We start from the raw sequence: 20,295 nt of genomic DNA, 5'->3' as shown, positions 1-20,295 counted from the left end.
CCACAGGAGAAGATCCTTAATACTGAGCAGGTATTCAATCCGCGGAAGGAAACATCAGGTGAGGTGGCCATCTCCCCGTGCAGCCTGGGAAACTCCTGGAGTCCCTGAGGCTCCTTAAGGGGTCTGTGACCTCAGGACAGCGCTCATAATAATACCAAGACTTTAGTTCCCCTTTCCACGAGTTTACAGCAGTCATCTACACAGACTAAAGAACATTAGATAGCACTTCAGACTGAATGCAAAAGCAGTTTCCAGCACCCAGTTACCTTCCATTAAGATAGAGAGAAGCTCTGCATTGGAGTCGCCTGGAGATCTTTAAAAACTATGGATGCCGGGCTCTCACCACATTCTTACTTAATTGCTAAGGGGTAGTATCTGGCACATTGTGAGTGTTGGGAGGCTATTAAAGTTCATCTAGTGATTTGAATGTGCAGTAAAGTTAAATTGGCATTTGCTTTTCAATGGGTGTAGTTTTTGTTAAGTAAGATGAGTAAATTCTAGAGATCCACTGTACCACTGAGTACTTAGTTAATAATACAGAATTGTACACTCTAAAATATGTTATAGTTCTCATGTTAAGTGTTCTCATCAAGAAACAGAAACCCCACAAAAGAACACAAAAAAATATTGGAGCTGACGGATATGCTTAAGGACCTCGGTTGTGGTGAAGGCAGCAGAGGAGTACATATACGTTAAATGTGTGCATTTGTTTGTATATAAAGTATAACTAAAAACACCTAAAAATAAAAGTAAAGGAATGTTGAGTAACCTAAAAAAGGAGATTTATAAAACTATGTATCAGTGCCACTCTTCACACTAATTTTTATTTTGGAAAATAACAGTTATGTTTAAAAATGTTACTTGTATTAATGTGTGATGAGCTTCAATACTTCTTTCAGAGTTATAAAGGTGTTCTGAGACCAAGAGTTTAGGAGATGTTGGTATGTCTGCGTGGGCATTAAAGCCCTGAGCTCTGGAGCCAGACTGCCTGTTGAGATCATGGCCCTGCCATGGCAGCCTTTGCCACCTGGGGCACTTTATTTACCTTCTCTTGGTTTCAGGCTCCTTGTCCATGAAATGTGTATGATAATAAAATTCACCTCTTAGATATTTTGTGAGGTTAAATGAGTAATACACATAACATACTTAGTACAGTACATGGGATATTATAGTGATTTCCCCAATATACGCCCTTCTCGTTACTCTTCTGGTTGAGTGGCTAACATTGATTTTAACAGAAAAACCTGCAGGCCAAGCCGTTCTTCCAACCGACTCTCTTTCCACACAACCATGGAGTAGGAGCCTGTAGAGTCTATTGGAGAAATCGGCAGGAAATGTTACGGGCCTGGTCACTCCACACCGTGGGCTTTGGTTCATTTCTCTGTACAGTGGCAACACTACCTTGCCGCCCTTCAGTTCAATGAATGCATGACTAACAGAGGAGGTGGCACCAAGATGACCATGTGATTTGGGGAGAGGAAGAGATGGCTTTGCAAAGAGGCGGGATGTGTTTTATCAGCCAAAATATACCCAGACTGCACACTCTTTCTTAAGTCACTCCCCTTTGGTTCAGACAGTTGCCAGCCTTAAGATCCCACATTCCTTCTGGCTTTTTCTCACAAACATGATTCACTTCTTGATGATATAACACATCTTTATTCCCACGGTGATATTCAGCAGCATTAGTCACAATCATAACAATAAAAGTGTCTCCTCATAATTGAGAAAGACAGAGAGATGAATAATTCAATAATGCTGAAGGCCATCAACATAATCAAAATTCCCTGTAACAGAAGAAGGGGGGGAAAAAGAATCATGGCATTAGCACAATAATGGTTTTTCTGATGACAATGAGGTAGCAACACCCAGGTAAGAAAAGGTCTCCCACAAGTCTCAAGTGTCTCTGATGCTTAGGAAGTAAAATGCTGGAGGATCATGAGAGTAAACAGTTGCTTCAGCACAGGATAGCACAGCACATGATTTTCTTAGAGAAAGTCATGCAAAACAATCCACTTTCTATATCATATTCCAGAAATGCCCCATTTCATAAATATACTCAATACAAAGCGATAATGTCAAAAGGTGGTCTGTTGAAGGAGAAAGAAAGGTTAAGAAATAGGAAAAAAATAGAAGCAGAAGTAGAAAAAGAAAGAAAGAGAGGGGGAAACCCCTACAGGCCCAGACAAAAGAGGAACATGTAGAAAAAGATACACATGAAGAAGCGTAGGTGAATAGTACCATCTTCTGTTCCTTTTGTCGCTGCCGGAGACCTTCAAAAGGCTGTGCAGCCTGGCAACAGAGAGCGCGGTAGGACACACCTTGTTGGGGCCCAGACGCCGGACACACTAGTGTTTTGCCAGGGAGACTCTGTGAAGGTCCGTGTGGGTAACTGTCTCTGTCTCTATGTTCTGACTATAGGTTGAAATACTGTTTTAGAGTCACATGGTTTTTAATGGCTACATAATAATATCTCACCGTATAGTTGCCTTAAGTCATTTATTCTTTAGTGACAGGAAAGAATTTATTTCCTTTTCCTCCTCTTCTGTTGCATTAAGAATAATATTCTTGTACACACGCCCTTTTGTGTAGGTGTCTAACTGCTTTGGAGATAGCTACCTGGATATCTTTCATATAAGTAAATGCCTCCTTGCTTTCCAATATGATAGTAACATTTCAGATTTCTGCCACCGATACATAGGAACATCCTTTTCACCATTTCCCTACCTGTGACAATTTTTATAGCTTTAATTTTTGCCAAGCTAATAAATGTATCTTTGTCCACTATCAATTTGATTCACATTTCTCTGGCTACTAGTGAATTCAGGCATCACTCTGAGTAGATTTGGCCACCACATTTGCATTTTTGTAAATTCCTTCCTCATGATTTTGTCCATTTTTAAAATTGTGTTCTTGGCTTTTTGTCAGTTATATTCATTCTTTGTATGTAAAAGCATTGAAATTGCTGTTATCTGCTTTAAAAATATTTTCCACTTATTTTACCATAACAGATTTTATATATAAATATATATGTATTTTATCCTTTTTTTGATTTCCAGATCAATATATATTATACATTCCCATTGTGTCCCTTCCCAGTCAACCCCCTACCCATCCAGAGGCAGCCACTATTCTGATTTCTAACACCATTTATTAACTTTGCCTGTTCATTTTTGTATCTGAATTTGCCAGCATAATAGATTGAGATTCATCCATACTGTTGCATGTATCAGCAGTTTGTTCTCTTTTTTATTGCTAAGTAGTATTCTGTTGTTCGAATTATCCGTTTCTTTAGCCACTCTGTTGTTGATAGACATTTGAATTGTTTCTAGTTTTTAACTGTTATGAATAGGTTTCCGTGAACATTCTTGTCTCTATCGTCGAGATATAAAATAGGCCTGGTTAATTTTGATAAAAATTACCAAATAGTTTTCCAATGTGATTGAGCCATTTTACATTCCCACCAAAAATGTATAAGAATTCCATTTGCTTCACATTCTTGCCAACATTTGCTTTTGCTAGTCCTTTTCATTAGTCATTCTGGTGAGCATACAAATGTGATTTTGAATTTGCATTCCTCTGGTAACTAATAATGTTGAGCACATTTTTACATGCTTACTGGTGGTTGGCGTATCAATCTTTGCAAAATGCTTGTTCAAGTCCTACTCATTTTTTAGGTCTTTTTATTATTGATATTCAGCCGTGATTAATATATTCTGGATATGGATTTCCAGTCAGATTTATGCATCCTATGCATTCTCTTTTCTTTTTTTTTTTTAACTTTTAATTGATTTAATTTTTATAAATGATTTTACTTATTTATGAGAGACACACAGAGAGAGGCAGAGACACAGGCAGAGGGAGAAGCACGCTCCCTGTGGGGAGCCCAGTGTGAGACTCCCAGGACCCCAGGATCACACCCTGAACCAAAGGCAGACGCTCAACCACTGAGCCACCCAGATGTACCTTCTTTTTTTTTTAAATTGAGATATAATTGACATATAACATTGTGTGAATTTAAGGCATGCAGGATGTGGATTTGAAGCATTTATATATACAATATGATTACCGTTGTGGCATTAGCTAATATCTTGCTCATGTCACAATTATCATTTCATTTTTTGTAATGGGAACAATTTAAGATCTAATATCTTTGCAACATTAAAGTATATAGTACAGTATTTTTAACACTAAACACAATGCTGTACATTAGATCTCCAGAACTTACCCATCTTCTAATTGGAAGCTTGTACTCTTTGACAAACATCTGTCCAAATTCTCCACCCTACAGCCCCTGGTAAACACTCTTCCACTCTGTTTTTATGAATGTGGCTTTTTTAAGATTCTACATGTAAGTGATATTGTACAGTATTTTTCTTCCTCCATCTAGTCAGATGGAGATCTCACGTAGCATAGCTTCAAAGTCCATTTATGTTGTTTCAAATTGTAGGATTTCCTTCTTTCTTGTTGCTGCAGCACATATACATCCATTGATAGACGCTTAATTTGTTTCCATGTTTTGATTATTGTAAATAATGCTGCAATGACTATGAAGGTGTTCATATCTTTTTGAGTTAGTGTTTTCTATTGTTTCTGAAAAATAGAAGTCGAATCACTGAATTACATAGTAGTTTTATTTTTGATTTTTTGAGGACTGTCCATATTGTTTTCCACAGTGGCTGCACTAATTTACATTCTCACCAACAGTGTGCAATTCCATTTCCTCCACAACCTCACCAACACTTGTTATTTCTTGTCTTTTTTTGGTAAAAGCCCTCTAACAGATGTGAGGTGATCTCTGTTGTGGTGTGATTTGCATCTTCCTGATGACTTAGGATACTAGCATCTTTTCATGTACCTGTTAGTCATCTGTTATGTCTTCCTTGAAAAAATGTCTATTCAGATCCTCTGCCTATTTTTTAATTGGATTTTTTTGCTATCAAGTTGTACAATTGCTTTATATATTCTTCTTATTAGATATATGATTTGTAAATACTTTCTCCTATTCTGTAGACTGAATTTTCACTTTACTAATGATTTCCTTCGTTGTGCAGAAACTTTTTAGTTTGATACAGTCCGACTTGTTTATTTTGCTTTTGTTGCTCTTGCTTTGGGTGTCAAATTAAAAAAGTCATTACCAACACAGATATCAAATAGTTTATTACTTGAGTTTTTTTCTAGGAGTTTTGTGGTTTTAGGTCTTACAGGATCTGAATTGATTTTTGTGTGTAGTGTAAGATAGTGATCAAGTTTCATTTCTTTGTGTGTGGCTGTTTAATTTTTCTCATACTATTTATTGAATAGACTATCCTTTTCCCCATCGTATATTCTTGACTCCTTTGTTGCAAATTAACTGACCATATATGCATGGGTTTATTTCTGGACTCTTAATTCGACTGATCTCTGTGTCTATTTGTTTACTAATACCATACTGTTTTGAAAATGAAAGCTTTGTAGCATAGTTTGAAATCAGTAAATGTGATGCCTTCAGCTTTGTTTTTCTTTCTCAAGATTGCTTTCGCTGTTTGGAATCTTTTGTGGTTCCATAAAATTTTAGGACTGTTTTTTATTTCTGAGAAAAATGCCATTGGCATTTTGATGGGGATTGCATTAAATCTGTAGATTGCTTTGGGTAGTATGGAAATTTTAACAATATTAATCCTTCCAATCCATGAATAGGAGACATCTTCCCATTTGTGCCTTCAATTTCTTTCATCAATGTTTTACAGTTCTCAGTGTACAGATCTTTCACCTTCCTGATTAAATTTATTCCTAAATAACATTTTTAATGTAATTGTATATATGATTATTTTCTTAATATCTTTCTCATAGCTCTTTTTAGTGTATAGAAATGCAACTATTTTTTTTTGTATATTGATTTTTGCATCCTGCATTCTAATTGAATTTATTATCTTAGTTCTAGTATTTTTTTGATGGAGTCTTTAGGTTTTTCTAGGTATAATTAATGTCCTCTGCAAACAGAGACATTTTTACTTCTTCCTTTCTGATTTGGATGCATTTCTCCTCTTCTCTTTTCTTTTCTTTTCTTTTCTTTTTTCTTTTCTTTTTTTTCTTTTCTTTTCTTTTCTTTTCTTTTCTTTTCTTTTCTTTTTTTTCTTTTCTTTCTTTTTTTTCTTTTCTTTCTTTTTTCTTTCTTTTCTTAAGATTTTATTTGTTCATGAGAGACACCGACAGAGAGAGACAGAGCCAGAGGGAGAGGAAGAATCAGGCTCCATGCAGGGAGCCGGATGCGGGACTTGATCCCAGGACCCCGGGGTCACGCTCGGGCGGAAGGTGGCGCTAAACCGCTGAGCCACCCAGGTGTCCCTCCTCTTCTGTTTTTTTTTTTTTTCCTGTTTTCTCTTTCTTTCTTTCTTTCTTTCTTTCTTTCTTTCTTTCTTTCTTTCTTTCTCTTCTTCTTTCTCTTCTTTCTTTCTCTTCTTTCTTTCTTTCTTCTTTCTTTCTTTCTTTCTTTCTTTCTTTCTTTCTTTCTTTCTTCCTTCCTTCCTTCCTTCCTTCCTTCCTTCCTTCCTTCCTTCCTTCTTCTTTCTTTCTTTCTTTCTTTCTTTCTTTCTTCTTTCTTTCTTTCTTCTTTTTCTTTTTCTTTCTTTCTTTTTCTTTCTCTTCTTTCTTTTTTCTTTCTTTCTTCTTCTTTCTTCTTTCTTCTTTTTCTTTCTTTCCTTTCTTCTTTCCCCCAATTGCTCTGGCTAGGACTTCTTGTACTAGGTTGAATAGAAATTATAAGTAGGCATCCTTGTCTTGTTCCTGATTTTAGAGGAAAACCTTTTGGCTTCTTACTGTTTAGTATGTTAGCTATGAGCTTGTCATACATGCCTTTATTATGTTGAGGTGTGCTCCTTTATCTCAGTGTGTTGAGAATTTTTTTTTCATGTTGAATTTTGTCAGATTCTTTTTCTTCATGTATTAAGATGGTCTGATGATTTTAATTGTTCATTGTGTTAATGAGATATATCACACTTATTGATTTGTGTATGTTGAACCATATGTACATCCCTGGAATAAATGCCACTTGATAATAGTGCATAAGACTTTTAATAAACTATTGATTTCATTTTGCTAATAATGTGTTGAAGATTTTTGCATCTATGTTCATCCTGGATATTGGCTTGCAATTTTCTTTTCTTATAGTGTACTTGTCTGGGTTTTATATGAGTAATCTTGGGCTTATAAAATGATTTTGGACCCTCCTTTTCTATTTTTTGTAAGATTTTAGGGATTGGTGCTAATTCTTCTTTAAATTTTTAGTAGAATTTGCCGGTGAAGCCATCTCGTTTTGGATTTTTCTTGTGGGAGGTTTTTGATTACTAATTAAGTATTCTTACTAGTAATCAGTGTATTCAGGACTAATTTGTTAATGCCAATTATTTTCAGTTTTTCTTAGTCTGGTATCTTTACTTCAACTTTACTTTTAAAGAATATTTTCATTGCACACGGAATTCCAATTGGCAGTATTTTATTTTGGCATTTTACAATGTCATTCCAATGCTTTCTGGCCTCTGTCAGGCCTCCAAATGCAAAGTCAGTTAGAAACTTATCTTTGTTCCTTTGAATGTAATGTATTCACCTCCATCTCTACTCCCAGTTTCTTTTGCAGTTTTGCTGTCATCTATCTATCTATCATCTATCTATCTATCATCTATCTATCTATCTATCTATCTATCTATCTATCTATCATCTATCTATCTATCTATCTATCTATCTATCTATCATCTATCTATCTATCATCTATCTATCTATCTATCTATCTATCTATCTATCTATCTATCATCTATCTATCTATCATCTATCTATCTATCATCTCCCCACAGCAAGTTGAGTATCATGTGCTTTAGGTAGTTTTCCTTGTATTTTCCTGTTTGTGGTTCCTGTCTTGTGTTTTACAAAATCATCAGCCATTGTCTCTGTGAGCATTGGCCTGTGTTACATTTTCATTTTCTCTCCTGCTGTTCTTCAATTGTATATAGGACACATTTTTTTCTGCTCTGTATGTCTCTTATGTTTGTTCTTCCTGATATATATATATATTTTTTTCTTTTTAATTTTTATTTGTTTTTTCAGATAGAAAAAGTGAGAGAGAGGAGAAAGCACAGGAGCAGGAGGGAGAGGGAGAGGGAGAAGCCAGCTGCCCACTGAGCAGAGAGACTGGCTCAGGGCTTAATCCTGGGACCCCGGCAAATCCTTAACCGACTGAGTCACCAGGTGCCCCTCTTTCGAATATTTTATATAATTTTCTCCTTTACAGGCATTAGTCTTCGTATTTTACACTGATTCTCTTCCTGTGTGCTTCTGATGCGTCTAGTATGCTGTTTGCCCCAGCTGCTGAGTGCTTAGTTTCGTTTGCCACAGTTCAGTTCTCTACATTCCAATGACTTCTATCTAATTGGTGTCAGTGTCCTGTAATATTCTCTAACTTGTTCTCTTCTCTCTTGGACATAACAGCCATATTTATTGTCAATATATCTAATGATTCCACCATCTGGGTCACCTCTGAGTGGTTTCTATCATTGATTATTTTTTAAAGATTTATTTGGGGGTGTGAATGAGGGGCAGAAGGAGAGGGGGAAAAAGAATCCCGAAGCAGACACCTGAGCACAGACTCTGATGTGGGCTCCATCCCAGGATCCTGAGATCCTGACCTGAGCTGAAATCAAGAGTTGGACACTGAACCAACTGAGCCACTCAGGCGCCCCGATTATTGTGGTTTTGTGTCTCAGACCTTCTGTCCTATCTTCTGACATGACTAGTTTGTTTTGTTTTGTTTTATTCCTAGTAATAGACATAGTATGCAAAAAAATGGTAGGAATTCTAAATTGTAATCTTTCTCTGGGGAAGATTTAATTTTCTTTCACCAGACAGATTAAGGGAAGGTAACTATGATCAAAATAATTCAAGGATGAATTTCAGTTTTTGGGTGGGTGGTCTGTTTCCTTTATCCTTAGTTCTAGGATGTATCTTTCTTCACAAGTGAAATTTTGGGGTGTTTACCAGACTCCACCCTTCCTCTCAGTGGACAATGTGTGTGTGTCCCCAGCACTGCATGACTCCTGAAATCTCTTCTTGGCCTTTTAGCCTCTTAGCTTCCTAACAACTTGGCCTTTGAGCTTTGCATCCTATACATCTTAGGTGTAGGCAAATAACTTGTGGAGGAAAGCAATGGAGACTTTTGGGTCCTTTTCAACGTGTCCAAGTTTTACACATTCCTTGCACTTTAAATTCTGGCTGCCATGGTTTCTTTCGTGTGTATTCAAACAGAATTTTTTTATCATTTTAATAAGCTTTTAATAAAAGTGGTTTTCGCTAGAAAGATGCTCTGATATAAACTACTCTGTTGTAACCAGAAAAAAGCATTTTTATGTTTATTAGTATTTTCAGTAAACCAGTTGTTGGTTATTTTGATCCATTCTAATGTGTGCATGATTTTTTTTTTTTTTTTTTTACCAATTTCTGCTCTTGTCATTATATATTTCCTTTGTTCCTCTTCCTTTGGAACAGGAATTTTTCATGTTTTCTCTCTTTTAATCTCTGAGATTAATATTTGGACCATTATTTTCAAAGTTTCATATTTTATAGTACCAACATTTCTAAACTATGAATTATCTTAAAAGTACTGCTTTACCTTCTGCCCTCAAGTTTTTGAGATTTCATTTCAGAACATCTTTGGATTTATATTATGATTTCTTCCCTTATCCAATAATTACTTTAATGCATATTTCTTAATATCTTACCACATAGGGACTTTTGAAATTATTTTTATCATTGTTGATTGTTTTATTGCACAAGAACATACACTAAGACTTCAACCTTGGTATTTATCTGGAATTGATATATTTAACAATATATAGTCATCCTTTGTTGGTTATGTGTTACAAAAATGTGTATTTTTGGTTGTTGGGTAGAGTAGACTAAGTATATCTATACCATTATTAAAACATATCAAAGTCTAGGGACACCTGGGAGGCTCAGTGGTTGAGCATCTGTCTTCAGCTCAGGTCATGATCCCGGGGTTCTGGGATTGAGTCCCGCATAGGGCTCGCTGCATGGAACCTGCTTCTCCCTCTGCCTATGTCTCTACCTCTCTCTGTGTGTCTTTCATGAATATATAAATAAAATCTTTAAAAAATATATATCAAAGTTTAAAGTTCCTCAAACCTTCACCTTCTTCTCAGGGAAAACTCAGGCCATTAGCAAACACAAATAGCAAAAACACCATTTGCTCCCTTCTCACTTACTTATATGTTAATGACTGACTGGCATTTACTTTATTTTAAATCTCAATGTATATTATTATTACTGCATTACACAAGAAGTATTGTATTTGTCCACACATTTATCACATTCTTTGTTCTTCATTCCTTCTTGATCTCATTGTATTATCATTTTCTTTCTATTTGAAGTTCATTCCTTATCATTCCTTTAATGCTAGTCTGCAGGGGGAATATTCAATTTTTGTATCTCTAAAAATTCTTCATTTTTGTAAGGATTTTTCTTTTCATTTTTTTTGTTCCAAGTTTTTGTTTAAGTTCTAGTTAGTTAACATGTAGTGTAATACTGGTTTCAGTAGTAGAATTTAGTGATTCATCACTTATATACAACACCCAGTGCTCATCACAAGTGCCCTCCTTCATGCCCATTATCTACTTAGCCCATCCCCTGCCCACTTCCTTCTACCAACCCTTAGTTTGTCCTCTACAGTTAGAAATCTATTTCCCGGTTTGCCTCTCTCTTTATTTTCCTCCTTTGTTCATCTATTTTGTTTTTTAAATTCCATATGTGAGTGAAATCGTGTGGTATTTGTCTTTCTCTGACCAACTGATTTCACTTAGCATAGTACTCTCTAGTTCTATCCATGCCATTGCAAATGGCAAGATTTCATTCTTTTTTATAGCTCACAACAATGAGCAGTGAATGATAGGTTATTCGTTGGCAGTTATTTTTTTCAGAACACTGAAGATATTGTTCAGTTTTGTGGCTTTTATTGTTGCTTTTGAGAAGTTAGGTGTCAGTCCAGTTGCTTCTACATTTTCCTTTTGGTAATTTAGTTTTTGTTTTAGTTTTAGATAAGATTACTGGGAATTGATAAAGAAAAAAATCCCCATAATTTGAAAAATAACTACTTTGACTCAACAAATTGATAAAGTGCAAAAGGATATATATATATATACACAAGACTAAATATCTAAGTTCAAGATTTTAACATAAGATGTCTCAGAGCTTCATGTCAAAATAAGGCCACAGAGAAATCTTTTAATGGTACTTCCATGTGAATTCATGTTTTCCAATAATTAGACCATTGACTGTCCCTGTAACTTGTCTAGTTTGCAGATCTAACCATTTCCTTTCCAGGCTATTGTTACTGTCCCCTAAAATTGCCTTATGACTATTCCAGATGATGAAACCCTATAAATGCCCTTTTCTGTTTCCCCCTATTGTGTCTGGGAACCTATGTTCCCCCTTGATCACCAAATTTAATAGATTCAGTTTTTAATTGTCACTGATTTTCCTGGTGGTCTTTGACAGTGCTAGATAGTCACAGAGGCCCCAGAGAGGTCTAGCCAGACTCCTCACAATTAAGGTTCTAGCCTCTTGACTCATTTATTGGCAATTCCACTGACTACCTGTGAGCAGCCCCGTCCAGGGTTTGCACATTCATGGTGATGAGGTAAGTCTAGCACTTTTTATTGAGTAGGGTTTATTTTATTTGTCCTAGGAAGGTTTCCCAGGACTTTTTCATTATCTCTTCACATCTGCTCTTGTTTTCTTTTCCCTTGAGGGAGTGGTGGTGAAGAAAAAGATGGTCTGCCAAAACTTTGCCACTAACTATCCTGTCTATTCATCTGCCTTTTATCTATATTTTTGCCAATCTATAAAAATAAATCCCAGGGAAGGAGTTATGTGTTGTTAGCTTGCCACCAGGAGTAATAAGTAAAATGTTCTTTGAACAATATCTTATCTAGGACCAATTATCTTGGATTAATCATTAAAGTCTTATAAGAACCTTCTCCAGTCTTGTCTATATGTAGGAAATTTGCTGTAAGAGAGACTCTTCTTCACATATTCCCCTGTTGTAGGCTGCTAATTTCTTGTCAGAAAAGCTTTGGATTTTCCAAGGCCTTCACTATCCCTATTATCTTCTTACTTCCTGGTAATCATTGACTAGATTCTCAGAAATTAATTCTGTACTATATCTCAGTGAATGATTTGACTTTCATCTTGATGACTCTGATTATAAAATAAATTTGTCTTTTTTTTTCCACTAGCAGATGTGGACTACTCTTCCTTGCCAGCCATCTAATTATTCATTCTTTGTCACCTTAGACAAATAATTGGTTATTTTGGAAATATCAGAGAAAGATTACACTTAAGCCTCATTGGATAAGGTCTTACTAAAATCATCACCACTACTTCCACGCTACCACACTTATTACAGATATTAAGCTGTAGTACTCTAGCAACTTTACAAAAGTAAATGGTCCAAATGATAGGGCACCTAATACACAGGTGGCCCAAGCTCCTCAGAATTAGGAACTAGACTGCTCCACTCAAGATGACTGAAATAAAACTACCCTCCGTCAAGATGACCAATGCCATTGATGGTGATTGGATCATCCTCTCAGCTATTTTATCTCCTCTGTGCTACTTTAAAGTTTTAGATTATTTGGTAGACAATCCTACTAACACAATACTACCAAGTCAGCCTTCTTGAAAATCAATATTGCCATGTTTCTTCATTCATTCATGCTGACAATAAGAGACAAACTCCTGAAACTGATCAAGAAGAAATAGGAAATCTAAGTATACTGGTAACAGATAATTCTTACAATTTCCCACAAAGAAAAGCCCAGACCCAGGATATTTCACCAGTGAAGACTTTCAAATGTTTATGGAATATTTCATATCATTTTAATCAAATTTGCCAAAAAGTATCAGAGGAAGCAATGTTTTCTAACTCATTTTATAATGCCAGTAATAACCAGACACAAATAAAGTCAGCACAAGAAAAAATGACTATAGGTCAATATCCGTTATAAATATAGATGCAAAAATCCTTAACAAAATACTAGAAAGTCGAATCTAACAACATTTAAAGAAAATTATACGGCATGACTGAGAGGGATTTATCCCAGGAATGTAAAGTTTATTTAAGATTAAAAAGTCAATCAGTGCAATGCATCATAACAATAGAACAAAGGACAAAATCCACATAATCATCTCAGTTGATACAGAAAAAGCATTTCACTAAATTCAACACACATCGTGAATATGTTCAACAAACTAGGAAGAGAAAAAACTTCTTCAACCTGATCAAGTCCATCTAAAAAACCCTGGGTCAACATCATACTTAATGATGAAAGACAATATGTTTTCCTTCTAAATACAGGAAAAAGATGAGGAAGGATATCTGCTCTTGCAACTTTGATATTTTACTTCCATGTGGACTCCCTTTTCCTTAGGTGATGACTCTCCAGCTTTCTTGGCAAATTTTGATGGGTCTTGTTGATTATTTTTTCTTTCCACGTAGATTTACATTTTTTACATTTCCTGAAACTAGTATTAGTGGTGTTTTGGAAAGAGCAGGATTAAATGCCTATTTTCAGTATATACCATGTTTAATCAGAAGTCTAGTCTAAATATTAAATCTAAAACCCAAACCATAAAAACACTCACAATTCTAATGTACATCTGGGACTATGAATTACTACCATACTGCTATACCTGTAGTTTTCTTCTTATAGCACTCTTTTACATTATACTAATTGGTGTACATGTTTTATCTTCTCTACTCATCTGTGAATTCCTAAAAGTGGAGGGTTGTAATGTGTTTATTTTTCTATTCCACAATGCCTGGTATAACCCATCAGAAATTATGATTTTTGTAAATGTTTGTAAATAAAAGAAAATATATGTGCCCACAACATTATTTGGATTTTGCTGATTGGATGCTAATAAACTTTTACGATAAATACACCTATTACTCCTTGCCATAAAAAAAAAGCAGTATACTTACAATGAATAGGGTAGCAATGCCTTGACACTGACTAACTGCTTGAACATAGCCACAAAAGTAGTGTTGATCTAGAATGAGACCAAATGCAATGAGAATGATTCCAGCTGTTGCTCCCAGGGCACTAAGAAAATTCATTATTCGGCTCATCTTCACCTGAAAGAGATGAAGATCATGACATTGCGTCTACACACAAAGCAACGGTGAGGGAGACTGGATGGAGAGAGGATTTTAGTCACAGCATTGCAATGCCACAAAGCAGTTGTGTGATCCTATGGGTGTGACACTTCATCCCTTTGGGCTTCAGGTTCCCAGACACAGAATGAGGGAATCCAGTGAACTTTTAATAACCCTTCCATCTCCCACAATCTGTACCTAAGTTAACTCCCATTTAGTTGGGGGGAGGGATGCACACTGAACAAAAGAGGTACTTAGGCGTAGCCACATTGATGCTCTGGTAAAAGTCAGGACCTACTTACATTTTTGTTTTATGACTCTGCTTAACTAAACACTGTATATCTTTGCAATTTTTATTTTTTCCTAAAACTTCAAACCTACAGGAGAAGTCCTGTGTTGGAAATAATTTATTGGATTGTTGATTAATTGATTAATATTTGGTTCATTGAGAAAAGTAAAATATTCTACTTATGATTTATCTGTAAGTTAAAATTTTGCATTATTAACACTGTATTATTTATTTTGAACTTCTGCTTTAAAGATTTAACTAGGTTGTCTTGACAGTGTGTCTATTATGTGAGTCAAACTAGTGCCTTTCAAAGTGTCTGGCATGAGGTGACACCAAAAATACAGGAAAAATGAATGAATGAGTTACTGGAATATTGAAACCCATTTCACCATTTGGTTTAGGAACTTGACATTTATTCTATGCTTCAGTGTTTTCATATATAAAATAAGAAACTGGATAACCTAGAAAACTCTTCCAGCACTAGTGTTTTATGATTCTATGGACAAAAGACAAATGCCCTTGATTGGTGTCAGTACTTGACAGTTTGTGGAATTATAGTGGGTTAATGATTTTCCACATTCATTTTCGAGGTGAAAATCAATTATTTCAGAGTTGCAAATTTTTAGTAAAGGACAAAATGTAACTCACCAGAGTTCCTGTGGGTTTTCTTTCCAGTGCAACTAGGAAGGCTCCAGAATTAATGAACTATTAAAAAGAATAAATAATCTCAGTGATAGGCTTGCTTAACTGAAATTAAAGAGTTCTCAGAGAATAGAATCCCTTTGTTTCTTTTGCATTCCTACCTTCCTAGTTCACATGATCCAGAGCAGTGAGCACAGATGCCTCATAATATTGTCAGCAAATAATTAGTGGACAAATTGCTGGACTAGAAATTATTTTAGCCTTAACTATTTGAACATGGGATTTTTTTTTAAAGCTTTACTTGGCTTTAGTTTTCTTATACACCTTCTTTGTATAGCTGTTGTGGACTCAGCTCTGATATGACATACTGGTGTCAAACCAGTTTCACAACCAGTAAGATCAGATTCCGTCATTCATTTTTTTAAATTTATTTCTTCATGACAGACACACAGAGAGAGGCGGAGACACAGGCAGAGGGAGAAGCAGGCTCCATGCAGGGAGCCTGACGTGGGACTCGATCCCGGGACCCCAGGGTCATGACCAGGGCCCAAGGCAGACGCTCAACCGTTAAGCCCCCCAGGGGTCCCAGATTCTGTCATTCTTACAAGAAACACCTTTCACACCATTTGCAATCCAGTATGTTCTCCTAACTAATATGCCTGGAATTCTGAAAACAATCCTAAATATATGTGTATGTATTCATGTGTGTATGTATATATGTAATATAATATGTATTATGTGTATGTATACATATAAAGTATATAATATATATGTACACACATACACATATATAGATATACTTGTTTATCATCCATTCACTTGTCGAGGGGTTGGCTTTTGTGAATAATGCTGCTCTAGACATGGAGGTGCAGATATATCTTTGACGTAGGGTTTTCATTTCCTTTGGATATATTCCCAGAAGTAGAATTGCTGGATCATATGGTAATTCTATTTTTAATTTTTTGAGGAAACTTCATTACATCTTTCATAGTGAGGGTTCATGTATTATTAACCTTTGGATCCTCTTTGCCTTCCTCTATGTGTGTGGCTTATAATAAATATCAACTCATTTTGAATGAATGAATGGACAAATGACATCAAAACCCAAGGGCATATTCCCAAAGGAACTTCAGGGCTGATGGAACATCAGCAATTCTGGTGAATTAATGGGGAAATAATTCCAGCAAAGTTGATTTTTATATTATCTTTTCAAGCGTATCATACAACTGAATGCAGCTCATTTTGTCATTAAGAATTCCCTAGATTCCCTGTTGGCATGGCTTCAAATTGAACTCATTGACTACACTCACCAAAACAGAGCTCCAGAATGGATATCCTGAAATAAATATAAAGGGGAACCTTGGGTATGGATTTTCCAAAGTGAAAATGAAAATGACTCCAAAAGAAAAGTTCATCACTCCAAATAGGATCTGCATAGCCTGTAAATAGAGAGAAAAGTCATGGTAAGGAAAAAGCGGAATAGTAGGTTACCTTTCAAAAAATGTACACAATCTTCTTTTGGTTAAAAGGATTTGTCAATTACCTTGTTTTATAAATAAGGGGAGGACAGTAGAAGCCCCTTTGTGATTCTCCCAGGTGCTTTCTTAATTCCTTTATCTGATATTTGGTAACAGGTAAAACGATCTAGATCAATGCTCTGGCAAATGTAACCCAGGGATTGGTAACATTAGGATCACCTGAGAATGAGAGATGCAGACTCTCAGGCCCTATATCCTATATCCCATACTTACTGAATAGAATCTCCAGGTTAGGCTGAGAGGTCCATGTCAAACTCTCCAAGCAGGACAGAAATGCAAATCAAAACCTCAAAGAGATAGGACCTCACATTAAAATGGCTATCATCGAAAAGACAAGATAGCAGGTGCTGGTGAGGATGTGGTGCACCGTTGGTGGGCATGTATCACTATAGAAAACAGTATGTATTCTGTTTTGTCTTTTAATCCTATTAAATCTTTCAAGTCTAATTTGCTCTTTTGCCATTCCCAAACTATGCTACCATGATGCTTTCTTTATCTATCTTTCTCTATCTCTATTCTTCTTTCCTTGTGTCCTTTTCATTATTAAAATTCCATCACTGATTCAGGGTTCAGATTAAGTACCGAATTTGCCATGGCATTGTCTCATTGCTTATAATTTTTATTTTTTTAAAAAATTTTATTTATTTATTCATGAAAATGAGAGAGAGAGAGAGAGAGAGAGAGAGGCAGAGACACAGGCAGAGGGAGAAGCAGGCTCCATGCAGGGACCCCGACTGGGACGGGATCCCAGGTCTCCAAGATCATGCCCTGGGGGGAAGGCAGCGCTAAACCTCTGAGCTACCCAGGCTGCCCTGTCTCATTGCTCAGATAGAAGTAACTGTTTCCCCTCTGGGTTCTCCTGCCCCTCACCCTCAACCATTTGTGGCTCTTATTAGATGCTATATTTAAATGTGATGTTTAATATTGTTATTTTATTATTTCTAAATATTACTTTGTTATTTCTAAATTATGTATTTATTCTCCTCAATGAGATAAACTAGGTCATATTTATTTCTGTAACCCCCATAGTATCTAACATATTTTTTGCACAGTTTAATCCATATTGTTAAAGCAATTTGAACTCTAAGAGAAGTTTCAGTACCATTATATTTGAATAGATACTAAAGCAGTTTAGACTGGTGGTCCTTTTCTGTATGTCAGTGGGCCATCTTTCTTCACCCCCCACCCCGGGAAAAAGTACATTTCTTTCTATTTTCTATTCTTGAAGCCTTGGGATTGAAAGATAAAATATTTTGTAAGATATAGGCACTATCATAACTTTAAACATACTGAATCACATTTTCTGAAAAAGATAATATTCATGAAATAGGTAGATGGGGAGGTGAGCATTTACAGTATTAAGGGGATTTTCTGCAAAAGCCCCACATATAAACATATCATATCATATTGTGAAAATGAATTCTGAGTTTTGATTGAGAAAATGTAGAACTGTAGACTCAATAATAAAATCTGATCTATTGACTTCTACTTGATTTTTCTCTTCCTTTTCTCTGAACTTGACTAGGAAAAAACTCCTAGATGGTCAGCTTGGAGATTTTTACTTTAACTGCAACCTTCAAGAGCCCAGGGATTTTGGCTTATTCATTTTGTATTTTCCTCTCCATAGACCCTTGTACACAATTGGTTTAGAAATATGACACATACTTCCTGAATTGAATGGAAATAAAAGTTGGAATTACCTTGAAACATTGTGCCACTAGATATTTCTTTCCCTTTTCTTCCCCCCTCCATCTCCCATCCTAGTTTAGTTTCTATTGCAAAGTTTTGGAATCTATAACACCCTGCTGAGGTGGCTGATTAAGCCCATGGTTCATAGACTGGGTGGCTTATGAACAACAGAAACTTATTTCTCGTGATTCTGGAGGTTGAAAGTTTGAGATCAGGGTGTCAGCCTGATTAGGTTCTGGAGTAGACCCCTTCTGGGTTGCAGACTGATGACTTCCCTTTTGTAACTTCACATGGTGGAAAGAAAGCTAGCTACCTCTCTGACCTCTTTTTATAAGGGCACTACTCTCATTCATGAGGGCTTTACCATCATGAATGAATTATCCCCAAAAGCCCCACCTCCAGACACCATTACATTGGAATTATGGTTTCAACTATGAATTGTTGGGAACACAAACAGTCCATAACACATCCTCAGTAGAGTAACCATTGGGGAAAATCTGACTTACCCCTAAGATTTTCATTTTTGTAGCAAGTAATTTTGGAAAAGCACTCTTAGACTCAAAGGTTGGGGCTGTAAGGTCTGTTGGCTGCACATCAGGAATAGTGATCTCTGGAGGAAATACCAGAAATACAGGATTATGTGCAGTGTTTGGATTCATGATGGTGGAGTTGATATTTTGAAATTAAAAAATGTTCTTGATGGTACTTCAGTCTAGACCATGTTCTTCTCCTGTACCAAGGGTGTCTGGAGCTCTGGTATTGTTGTGCTTTGTCTTGGAATTATAGAACTATAGAGTCACAAAGTCATGGAATCTCAGTACTGGTCAAGATCTCAAGGTTAGTGAGTAAAATACCCAGGACTGGAGGTCGGAGAACCTGTCCAGTAGTCCTAGTTTAGTCAGGAATTCACTGTGACCTTGGACAAGTCACACCCTTCTCTTGGTTTCAGATTCCATAGATGTACATTGATCAGGCTGAGCTAGATGATCTGTGAAAACATTTTAGTTCCCAAATAAATGAGTATTGTGAACACTTATTCTAGTTCTCTGTCTTCAGGAGGTAGGGGATAAAACCTCTCAGGCCCTCAGAATTAATTAGTAATCCACTTCTTGAAGTAGACATAGTATCTATTTAGCCTGTTACTTTTGTTCCACCTGATTTTATTAGCTTTAGCTGTGGACAAACCACCTCAAAACATAGTGGCTTCAAACAACCAGCACTTGATTTCCTTCAGAATTCTGTGGGCCATAAGGATGGTTCCTCTCTCTCTCTCGCTCCCTAAGCATGATGACTAGAACAATGTTTCAATAGCCATAAGACAAATGGTAGAAAGATTACTTGAAGTTTTTATTATGCTTTAATTCATGCAAGCTAATTCTAGAGATACAGTTCTGAGATACTCAATCCTTAGATCATAAAAGCTTAGAATTAATTCCAAACCCCTTTATTTACTAGATATGAGGTCTTGACTAAATGATATATTAACTTACATATTCATATTAACTTACCTGTTTATTAAAATATTACATCTTTTATCTAAAAATTAGAATAATAATTGTTACCTTATAGGGCTATTATGAGTGAATTATAACCTATTTGGCATGAAGTGAATGCTAAATAAATTGTAATTACAAAAATAATAGCAATTAACATTTTCCCTTATTATTACTATTTTAATCATGGTAATTAAATGCTTCATTTTATGTTTACATTATTTTCAGAGTTTATTTTGGTTAGTTCTTTATCAGGTAAATATTCAGTGTATTTTTACAGGCTTAGGTATAGAAACTTTGGAGATGTCATACTGAATTGGTCCAGAAGTTATTTTATCTCATTTCTGTATTTCAGAGTGGCTATGAACCTCCATAGCTCTCCTGCTAATAAAGTATCTAGGCTCAGGGATGCCTGGGTGGCTCAGTGGTTTAGTGCCTGCCTTTGGC

General features: G+C 35.9%; 1 protein-coding gene across 1 annotated transcript; it reads right to left on the bottom strand.

The window, feature by feature from the left end:
- Positions 1 to 1,633: 1,633 nt before the first annotated feature.
- MS4A5 (membrane spanning 4-domains A5) lies at positions 1,634 to 19,132 on the bottom strand. The gene is made up of 5 exons (XM_025459873.2): positions 18,862 to 19,132; positions 16,439 to 16,567; positions 15,135 to 15,191; positions 14,024 to 14,176; positions 1,634 to 1,784 (listed from the first exon to the last, which is right to left on the bottom strand). Exons 1-5 carry the CDS (start codon positions 19,012 to 19,014, stop codon positions 1,683 to 1,685), a joined length of 594 nt encoding a protein of 197 aa, XP_025315658.1. The 5' UTR covers positions 19,015 to 19,132; the 3' UTR covers positions 1,634 to 1,682.
- Between the last annotated feature and the right edge of the window lie 1,163 nt (positions 19,133 to 20,295).

This window comes from Canis lupus, chromosome 21 (genome assembly GCF_003254725.2).
Source record: "Canis lupus dingo isolate Sandy chromosome 21, ASM325472v2, whole genome shotgun sequence".
NCBI lineage: Eukaryota > Metazoa > Chordata > Mammalia > Carnivora > Canidae > Canis > Canis lupus.
The sequence above is the reverse complement of the archived record's forward strand: the minus strand, read 5'-3'. Positions and strand labels throughout refer to the sequence as shown.